Genomic DNA, 9,792 nt, shown 5'->3' on the forward strand with positions numbered 1-9,792 from the left:
TCCAAGAATGTTTAAGCGGATGCACGGACGCACTCTCCCGCCGCTTTATGACCTCTCATGCCCCTTCCACTGTTCCGCTCTCTACAGTTCCTTCATCCTCAATTCATTTAGGATTGACCCAGGATTTGGGTGCTGCTCTCCACCATTTCCAAAGAATTGCTCCTCCTTAGACTCCTTCAGATAAATTGTTTGTACCAGTCCATCTCAGGAAGGCTGTACTATCTGAGGCTCATGACAACAAGATTGCCGGACATCCTGGAGTTTTCAAAACCACTGAAGTCCTCCTGCGCACAGTTTTGTGGCCCTATTTGGCCACTGATTTTAAAGAGTTTGCACTCTCATGTAGAGATTGTGCTAGAAACAAGAGTATCAGAAGCTCTCCGTCGGGTCAAATAATGTCGTTGTCCACTCCAAGTAAACCTTGGTCACATCTGTCGATGGACCTCATTGTAGATTTACCCTGGTCACCCGGTCACAAAACAATCTGGGTGGTGGTAGATGAATTTAACAAGATGGCCCACTTTATCGCTTTGGCAGGTCTACCCAATGCCCGAACTCTGGCATCACTATTCATTCGCTATATCTTCCATCTCCACGGTCTGCCTGAAGATATTGATTCTGATCGTGGGTCTCAGTTCATGGCTCAGTTTTGGAGATCTTTCTGCAACCACCTTGACATCAACATCAGTCTGTCTTTTGCCTACCATCCACAGTCAAACAGAAAAAGTCAATCAGTCATTGGAACAATTCATCTTATTATATTTTTCCAAATGCCATAACAATTGATCTTCTTTACTTCCGTGGGACGAATTTGCCTATAATAACTCTTGCCATTTTTCCACCCGCACATCTCCATTCTTTTGCAACTATGGCCTCCATCCCAGGTCTAATTCTCTTGCTTCAATCAACTCTTCTGGTTCTCCTGGGGTACGCCAAACAGCCTCCCATCTCACAATTATTTGGAAGAAGTTCCATTCCGCCCTGCTTCAGGCCACCTCTCGGTCAATTTTTTTTGCAGATCGTCATTTCAGGAACTGTTCTCTTAAGGTGTGAGACAAAGTCTGGTTGTCCACCCGGAATATTAGGCTCAAACAACCCTGCAATAAATTGGGACCTAGGTTCATTAGACCGTTTTCTATTGTTAAAAAAAGTTAACCCTGTTGCCTTCAGGCTGAAGATTCCACCTTCTTTGAGAATCCCTAATATGTTTTACTGTTCCCTCCTGAAACTTGTTGTCTCGTCCTCCAAGTTTGAGACTCCTGAACAACCCAAACCCCGACCAGTCAACTTGCATGGTTCTCATGAATTTATTGTGGAGAAATTCTCGACTCCAAGAGGATTCAGGGACAAACCCATTTTCTGGTGCATCCGAAGGGATCCAGTCCAGAAGAACGCTCTTGGGTTCCTGAGAGGCGCCTGCACGCTGACAGACTGCTCAATAGATTATTGAAACAATTCCCTGGAAAACTTGGTTTTTGAGGTTCCTTGATCCCTCCTCAAGGGGGGGGGGGGTGGGAAGTACTGTAACGGGTCGTGGTGGTCCCTCAGGTCACCGCAACTATCCATGCCCGCAGGAAGTGTCCAGGCTGTCTCCATGCCGGGACGTCACTTCCTGTATCACCCCGGCCGTTGCCTAGACAACAGTCGGGACGCTGTGAGTGATAGTGCCGGGTCTCAGGATTAGGGGCAACCAGGCACGTGCGCAAGTAATTGAATTAATTAATCAGCTTCTGGGGCTGATTATCATGCTGTCCTCTCTGTTTTGACATTGGTCAGTGTCTGTTTATAAGGCAGTGAGGGCTTAGCCTCCCTGCAGGTTATAGTTCCTGTTTTCTGTGTCTTAGCCTGCTGCTGTGCTTGGCTTTGTTCTTGTGGATTTGATTCTTGCCTGTTGCCCTGACCCTTGCTTTGTTCCTGCTTTATCCCAGTCTGCTGCCATTCCTGACCTTGACCATGATATCTGCTCTGGACCCAGACCTTGGCCTGTCTTTTTACCACGCTAGACTCTACACCACATTACTCTACGCTACGGTACGTTCATACACCTGTACCACCGCGAGAATAAGTCCTGGGGGCATCCGAGTACCTTTGAGCATAACAAGCTCTACGTGGAAGGCGGCTGCTAGAGGTGAGGAACTCTCTACCTGATTCTACAGGTTGAATATAAGACCGTTAGTCGTAACACTTCCATCGTACATTCGTAGTTGACTTCTTTGTCCTCTTTTTCACTGTTCGCTGAACACCTAAATTGTCCACCAGTAGCGGTGTTGCATAATGCCCCTCAAGGGGAGCCGCGTTGTTCCAATAACGTGCCGTCTAGGGATATCACCGGATGACGTCATCCACACGCAGTTCGATGGACCGTGATGCAACCGGAACCAAAGTGTCGCCAGTCCTGGCTCTTAAACTCCCACTGTTTTGTCCTTTGTAGTCCCTATAAAGAGAGTCTAAGACCACACGTAACTTGCAATCCGGTTGCTGGGGCTACCCAAGATTGTCCTCAGGGGCCTTATGGGAGGCAGGATAGCGGGCAAGGCCCTGTGGGGCTGTCTCCTACTAGGACTGGAAGAGGGGTCTGGATGACCGTATCTTTGGCAGGTGGGGGATTTGCTACATCCTCAATGTGTGGGAACATGAACCAGAAGTCCTCCATCACCACCAGTGGGTCAACTTGTTCTTCCGCAATTGGTACCACCAAGTGTGATTCTGAAAATAAACAGGGTCGCAGCATATTCCTGTGCTGTACTGTCACCCGTCCATCTCCATGTTCGGGCACTATATCATGCACCGGCCATCTGGATACATGTGCCTTCAGACTACGTACGGTGTTACCTGTCAGCGATCACTCAACTTGTAGCTCAGCCTCTTCATGCATACCTGCACCCTCTGTCCCAAGCGTCATGCTCCTGACGTTGCTAGCGACAGACCTTGGTGCAACCGTTTGCTAACCACATTGTGAGCTACCCCCAACTGGTGGTTACTGCTGCTAGACACAGCTGGTTGGTTCCATTTTCTTCATTATCAGGGGATGTGAGTGAGTGATAGGTCTTGCATCTCCCTTCCCTGGCAGTTGAACACTAAAATTTACGGTGTGTACCCAGTGGTGTATTGAACGCAGTTGTTATAAAACTATGCCACTTCTTGCACACATTTAACCCTTGTTACTCAGTGTCTCGACTTATCCCAAGCACATCTTCCTCCTCCAGGTCCAAAGACTCTGGCCTAAGCCACTGATCTGTCCCGTAAGGATCTCACCTGGTTCTGGTGGTGGGGTAGACAGCAGTACACAGTTCCTGGATGTCCCATTGGAACTCATTAGTGCGGTCACTCAGCTAGAGTGGAGGTTGACACTGTCATGTAGCAAAGTATGAGGCAACAGGGGAGAAATTGGGCCACGCATATGTGCAAAATAGTGGTAGCAGAGTTGTTGTCTGACATTCGTTGGGTGACTTCCCCAACCCCAAATCCCCAATTGCAAGTAACCCATTGGCAGACGGGGCTTCTCGATGCCTATCTCCTGGTTAACCCTGTGGCTGGCTGTCTGACTGGTTTGCTGGCTGTCGAGATTATGAGCCAAATATATGAAATGTGATATCAGGGATAAAGTTGCCTGTACTACTATGTGACATGTAGTGGAATGCAAAGCAACCTCATCTATGACATAACTTTAAAGCTGCAATGAACCGCTATAGGAGACAAAAGCTTTCACTGTAAACAATGTCCTGTCATTGAAGTAACTCTTAACACATAACAAGACACCAGGGATCCAGATCAGAGAGGGGGGCTGCCAATCACACACAAAGGGACCATGTGATCCGAGAGCGCATGCATGTTTCCTATAATCCACATAAGAAAAATCTAATCCTTCCTAAATATACTTCCTATAATTGATATTAATACTTAACAAACATGTGTCCATTATTTATGAATATAATTTCTCCCCCTAATCTTCGCTCCTAATAAAGAGAGAACAATGTTATACAGCTAATATGTCAGTTATACAGCTAATATGTCACAATACAAAAACAGGACTAACATCTGTATTGAGGCACATTGTAACAGTCTCTCTTAGAATGCAGGGAAGTGTACAGACTGAAACAAAGAACAGATTTAATATACAGTGTCAAATCACATATTATATTTACTATGTATCATAACCGCTGCATGAACAGTGGCAATCACATCTCCATTTTCACAGTGCTACATTGTCCCATGCTATGAATTAAAACTATTGTATGTATGATTAAAACAAATACCCAGTTCTGTGGTGAATGCTTTCTGCTGTCCTTTGAAATGTAAGAGGGAATGAGCCAGGCTGACTTAAACTTTACTTTCATTCATGCCATCTCCCTGCTCTTACCAGACCTCACATATATTATAAAGTCTGCACCAAGATATCAATTATAGGGACACATATTTAGAGTTTTCTGGAAAGATAATATATTGTTCAAATCGTGAGTTGCACCGTTTAATGTTTTACACAGACTGCAATACCACTGGTCACATTTACTCAGCAAAGGTATCTGTGCAAGATGTAATTATTATATAATCTGGTATGCTTTACAATCGTGCATTGTTACCAGCAGGACGCGATAGTCTCTTATTAACAAACTTTTCTAAGGCAACACTGACACGCAGCGATCACCTTTGCATATGTTTCAAATAGCTAATCGTGTATCCTCGAGGATACAAAAGTTAAACAGATCACCGATATATAGTGGGGAGAATTCCACACATTCTACCGAGTACTAGGGCAATATTACAGCTCTCTAATGGAAGAGATGGGCGGCCCTGAAAAGGACCTTTGTGTGTGTAATGAAATTAGACGAGAGGAGTCAGTGCTCAGCCTCCGAATCCATACAGAGTACGGCCCTGTCTCTTCAGAGCATAGACCACATCCATAGCGGTGACAGTCTTCCGCTTGGCGTGCTCAGTGTAGGTGACGGCGTCCCGGATGACGTTCTCCAGGAAAACCTTCAGCACCCCACGGGTCTCTTCATAAATGAGGCCAGAAATACGCTTTACACCTCCTCTACGAGCCAGGCGGCGGATCGCGGGCTTTGTGATACCCTGGATATTATCCCGCAAGACTTTCCTGTGCCTCTTGGCGCCTCCTTTTCCGAGTCCTTTACCGCCTTTCCCTCTGCCAGACATGTTCAAAGGTAATCTTCTTTCCGTCTACAACAAACGAACTAAGTTACACGCTAGACAAGCTGTCCTTTTATACAGGAGAGGCGGACCTGATTGGGAACTTGAGGGAAATAGGGGAGGAGCACCAAGCAACAGGTTCCTGAGTCATACCAACACTGCCAGTTTTCAGGCCGTTGTAGTACAATTATATTTTGGTCCTGTAATGTCAATCAGGGCGACCTTTTGTTGTTAGAACGCAGAACGTAGATGTGTTCGGTTAACTCAGTATATGTTTCTGTTTTCTGAGCTCTCAGGCTGGGAATAAAGCGCTGCTTGCACTTTCACTCACTTTCTGTACCAGTCTGTGACCATTTATTCAGCGGCGGTGGCTGCATTCTGCATGCTCCGTGTTCAAACTGCCGTGTGACCATCCTTTCAGTGTTGTCTGGTAGGAGACTGTCGCAAATGTTAAATCGGGAATAGTGATTACTGGACATATTCAGAGCTGACGATTGTGGTGCATGACTGTATGCCTGTCAGTATGGAACATCTGTGTAACGTGACAGTCTCACAGGAGTCTGAAGGTTTAAAAAGGTAGAAATAAGACGTGAGAAGTGAAACATGACATAAAAGGAGAAGTAGGAAGGTTTACTCTGCTCAGTCACTGGGGGATCCGGGAGCTTTCTTTGGGCGCATCCACGTATTTGATCATAAGTTAAGATACAGAGAGGAGATTTAGGGAGATGGGGGTGTTGGGTGTATTTTCAGTGTATTTGCCCGGGGTTCCTCAATATAAAAAGTCTACACACGACGAAAGGGCGTCACAATGTGCTGATGAAATAAAGGACAACGAGCCGGTATTATTACACTTCATATTAAACTCATTTCTTTCAGCCATAGAAACACAAAGCGGGAGCCGACATTCTAGAACGGCGTCCATGAGGATAATGGGCGTGGTAACAATACCCCCGGAATCTGCGCACATGATTGGCTCTTCACCACAGCCAATGGCTTCGCATACCTGGGCTCTATATAACAACTCAGTTGATGATTATCTGCATGTAAAAGTTTTGTTTCTATTTGGTGCACGGAAAATGTCAGAGACAGCTCCCGCCGCAGCGCCCGCTGCTCCAGCAGAGGCCCCCGTCAAGGGAAAGCGTCAGCCGAAGAAAGCAGCTGCAGGAAGCTCCAAGAAGGGCAACAAAACGTCCGGTCCAAGCGTGTCTGAGCAGATTGTTAAATGCGTGTCCGCATCCAAGGAGCGCAGCGGTGTTTCCCTGGCCGCCCTGAAGAAGACCCTCGCTGCTGGAGGTTACGATGTGGAGAAGAATAACAGCCGCCTGAAAGTGGCGCTCAAGAGCTTGGTGACGAAAGAGACCCTGATCCAGGTGAAAGGCAGCGGCGCCTCCGGTTCCTTCAAGCTGAACAAGAAGCAGCTGGAGAGCAAGGATAAGGCAGCTAAGAAGAAGGTGGCGGTGGTTAAACCCAAGAAAGCGGCAGCCAAGAAAGTGCCCAAGTCCCCGAAGAAGTCTCCCAGCGCAGCCAAGAGCCCGAAAAAGGCCAAGAAACCGGCAGCAGCCAAGAAAGCAGTAAAAAGCCCTAAGAAGCCGAAACCTGCTGTGAAACCCAAGAAGGCGGCCAAGAGCCCGGCTAAAAAGGCAGCTAAGCCCAAAGTGGCTAAGAGTCCGGCTAAAAAGGCAGCTAAGCCCAAAGTAGCCAAGAGCCCGGCTAAAAAGGCAGCTAAGCCGAAGAAGGCTGCTCCTAAGAAGAAGTAACTTGGAGCCGCACTCCTGTCAATCACACAAAGGCTCTTTTCAGAGCCACCCACTCGGTCTCGACAGAGCTATATAGTATATATCCCCCTCCACACACACTTTTCTGTTACTCTATGGGGGTGGATGTGTGCGCTATGAAGCTGAGCTCTAGAGTAGCTGTTTCTTTCCGGCGGTGGTGCGAGAAAAGAGATTATAGCCGTATATACTGACTCCTGCCGTCTTATTATAAAGTGTCTGCAGCTTGTTTAAACGTAACGTCAGTGCACCGTGACAGTGCCATATATGGTTCACTTTTGTTTAATAGACGACACCGCCAATCTGGATGGGGGAGTTTAGTTCAACTGTGTCCGTTATCTAACGAGCATTACAATGTAACCTCGTCTAACTCGAGTTAACACACAGCTAAAGCGGGATGTTATAGTCGTGGATCAGCTCTTTAGGGACGGGGTGGGTGGCTCTGAAAAGAGCCTTTGTGTTGTGGGGACAATTATCCAGCAGGAAATTACTTGCTCTTGGTTGGTTTATGGCTCTCGGTTTTCTTGGGCAGTAGGACGGCCTGGATGTTGGGCAGGACTCCTCCTTGGGCGATAGTCACCCCACCGAGTAGCTTGTTGAGCTCTTCATCGTTGCGCACAGCCAGCTGTAGGTGACGGGGGATGATGCGGGTCTTCTTGTTATCACGGGCGGCATTCCCAGCCAGCTCCAGAATCTCAGCAGTCAGGTACTCCAGCACCGCTGCCAGATACACCGGGGCGCCAGCTCCCACACGCTCCGCATAGTTCCCCTTCCTCAGCAGACGGTGAACGCGACCGACCGGGAATTGGAGACCGGCTCGAGATGAGCGAGTCTTGGCCTTAGCACGGGTCTTACCGCCCTGTTTGCCTCTTCCAGACATTTCAACTTATGTGTAAGTCAATCTACAACAATAAGGCTATCTGTCCCGCCTCCGTATATTTATACGCTGTAGGGACAGACACCCTTCTCTCATTGGTCCGCTATCAAATTAGCTAGTGCCGCTCAAGTTCAAACAAACACCAATCCGCAGCAGCGGGTGGGATTTGACATCGCACAACATCCAGTAGTGCACAGAGCAGACTGTGGGTCTCATTTACATGGGCTGCCTATAAATAGAGCGGCTGTGGGAGGTATCAGGAACAGTTTCTGCACATTGTGATTGGGATCGTTTTGTCGCTATAATGCCTGAACCAGCCAAGTCTGCCCCAGCAGCCAAAAAGGGCTCAAAGAAAGCCGTCACCAAGACCCAGAAGAAAGATGGCAAGAAGCGGAGAAAGAGCAGGAAGGAGAGTTATGCTATTTATGTCTACAAGGTGCTGAAGCAGGTCCACCCCGACACCGGCATCTCCTCTAAGGCCATGGGCATCATGAACTCCTTCGTCAACGACATCTTTGAGCGCATTGCTGGAGAAGCTTCCCGCCTGGCTCACTACAACAAGCGCTCCACCATCACCTCCAGGGAGATCCAGACCGCCGTACGTCTGCTGCTGCCCGGAGAGCTGGCCAAGCACGCCGTGTCCGAGGGCACCAAGGCCGTCACCAAATACACCAGCGCCAAATAATTCACCCGTGATATCCTGAGACCACAAAGGCTCTTTTCAGAGCCACCCACCTTCTCTCTGATCGGGCTGTATTCACATTCCCTGTAAGTCATGGATAACAGGTTTTCCTATACTGTACCACCACCATCCCCTGTACGAATGTTTATTACAATACATACAATTCTACCAGCCAACGTTCTAAATAAGCCGACTTCAATTTAATATTTTGTCTGTCTTGCAGTATCTATTTAACGGCTTGTAGAATGAATCCGCTCTCGCCCATTGGGTAACCCAGACGTACTTTAGTTACTCTAGGAATCAGTATAGACCCAGGCAATGTTTCGTCCTGCACCGAAGGGAGAACTGTTGTTAAAATGAATTTTAGGGACGTTACAGTAACACTTAAAAAAACGGGATAACTTTTAAAACAGGTTTTAGATCTCAACATGTATAAAGCACCCGCCCCTCCCAGGTCATATAATGTCGGAAAGCTGGGTAGATGGGAGGATACAGCTCGTTCGAATGCGCATTTGGTGGCTCTGAAAAGAGCCTTTGTGCTGTGTACGTAGGAGGGACGAGTATCTATGCTCTCTCCCCTCGGATCCTGCGGGCCAGCTGGATGTCTTTGGGCATGATGGTCACTCTCTTGGCGTGGATGGCGCACAGGTTGGTGTCCTCGAAGAGCCCCACCAGATAAGCCTCGCTGGCCTCTTGCAGAGCCATGACTGCTGAGCTCTGGAAGCGCAGGTCGGTCTTGAAGTCCTGGGCGATCTCACGTACTAAGCGCTGGAAGGGCAACTTGCGGATCAGCAGCTCGGTGGACTTCTGGTAGCGGCGGATCTCTCGCAGAGCAACAGTGCCGGGACGGTAGCGGTGAGGCTTCTTCACGCCGCCAGTAGCTGGGGCGCTTTTCCTGGCAGCTTTGGTCGCCAGCTGCTTGCGGGGAGCTTTCCCGCCGGTGGACTTGCGAGCGGTTTGCTTAGTTCTAGCCATTATTCAAAATTATAATGAATATTAAAGACGGCAGCTTAACAATCCTATTTATACATAGCGCTGCACGATGATTGGATGAGTTAAGCATTCCCCCCTCCTTTGATTGGCTTAAAATAAACTGTGGACTATTTCAAATTAACCCGCCAGTAGTAACGTACTTCCCAGATCAACGGTATACTAAGTCTTATTAGCAACTCGGGAATGAATTTGAGCGGGAAAGCATTACTTTGTTTCCACGCAGCGTTCAAACAGATGTTATATTTACTGTGTGGGAAAAACAGCCACCATTAACCCCATGCTCACCACCAGTTATTGGGATCCGCCGATCATTTGTTGCC

At 47.9% G+C, this 9,792-nt stretch overlaps 5 protein-coding genes across 7 annotated transcripts; 2 read left to right on the plus strand and 3 right to left on the minus strand.

The window, feature by feature from the left end:
- Positions 1-4,745: 4,745 nt before the first annotated feature.
- On the minus strand, positions 4,746-5,228 carry LOC142111436 (histone H4). Its single transcript, XM_075193804.1, has one exon. It carries the CDS (start codon positions 5,152-5,154, stop codon positions 4,843-4,845), a length of 312 nt encoding a protein of 103 aa, XP_075049905.1. The 5' UTR covers positions 5,155-5,228; the 3' UTR covers positions 4,746-4,842.
- A 996-nt stretch (positions 5,229-6,224) lies between these two features.
- Positions 6,225-6,957, plus strand: LOC142111445 (histone H1-like). 3 transcript variants are annotated; one of them, XM_075193818.1, is made up of 2 exons: positions 6,225-6,803; positions 6,852-6,957. In XM_075193818.1, exons 1-2 carry the CDS (start codon positions 6,225-6,227, stop codon positions 6,903-6,905), a joined length of 633 nt encoding a protein of 210 aa, XP_075049919.1. In that variant the 3' UTR covers positions 6,906-6,957. The 3 variants fall into 3 exon arrangements, with proteins under 3 accessions (XP_075049919.1, XP_075049920.1, XP_075049918.1); XM_075193819.1 differs by having other exon boundaries at positions 6,867-6,957; XM_075193817.1 differs by having other exon boundaries at positions 6,225-6,957.
- A 398-nt stretch (positions 6,958-7,355) lies between these two features.
- Positions 7,356-7,877, minus strand: LOC142111437 (histone H2A type 1-like). Its single transcript, XM_075193805.1, has one exon. It carries the CDS (start codon positions 7,798-7,800, stop codon positions 7,408-7,410), a length of 393 nt encoding a protein of 130 aa, XP_075049906.1. The 5' UTR covers positions 7,801-7,877; the 3' UTR covers positions 7,356-7,407.
- A 199-nt stretch (positions 7,878-8,076) lies between these two features.
- Positions 8,077-8,529, plus strand: LOC142111448 (histone H2B 1.1). The gene has a single exon (XM_075193821.1). The coding sequence runs from the start codon at positions 8,102-8,104 to the stop codon at positions 8,480-8,482; it is 381 nt and encodes a 126-aa protein (XP_075049922.1). The 5' UTR covers positions 8,077-8,101; the 3' UTR covers positions 8,483-8,529.
- Positions 8,530-8,991: 462 nt separating this feature from the next.
- Positions 8,992-9,456, minus strand: LOC142111447 (histone H3). The gene has a single exon (XM_075193820.1). The coding sequence runs from the start codon at positions 9,452-9,454 to the stop codon at positions 9,044-9,046; it is 411 nt and encodes a 136-aa protein (XP_075049921.1). The 5' UTR covers positions 9,455-9,456; the 3' UTR covers positions 8,992-9,043.
- Positions 9,457-9,792: the final 336 nt, after the last annotated feature.

This window comes from Mixophyes fleayi (assembly GCF_038048845.1).
Source record: "Mixophyes fleayi isolate aMixFle1 chromosome 4 unlocalized genomic scaffold, aMixFle1.hap1 SUPER_4_unloc_3, whole genome shotgun sequence".
Classification (NCBI taxonomy): domain Eukaryota; kingdom Metazoa; phylum Chordata; class Amphibia; order Anura; family Limnodynastidae; genus Mixophyes; species Mixophyes fleayi.

Coding starts and splice junctions, on each gene's coding strand:
- LOC142111447 (XM_075193820.1), bottom strand. CDS start 9,454: ATGGCTAGAACTAAGCAAACCGCTCGCAAGTCCACCGGCGGGAAAGCT.
- LOC142111445 (XM_075193817.1), top strand. CDS start 6,225: ATGTCAGAGACAGCTCCCGCCGCAGCGCCCGCTGCTCCAGCAGAGGCC.
- LOC142111436 (XM_075193804.1), bottom strand. CDS start 5,154: ATGTCTGGCAGAGGGAAAGGCGGTAAAGGACTCGGAAAAGGAGGCGCC.
- LOC142111437 (XM_075193805.1), bottom strand. CDS start 7,800: ATGTCTGGAAGAGGCAAACAGGGCGGTAAGACCCGTGCTAAGGCCAAG.
- LOC142111448 (XM_075193821.1), top strand. CDS start 8,102: ATGCCTGAACCAGCCAAGTCTGCCCCAGCAGCCAAAAAGGGCTCAAAG.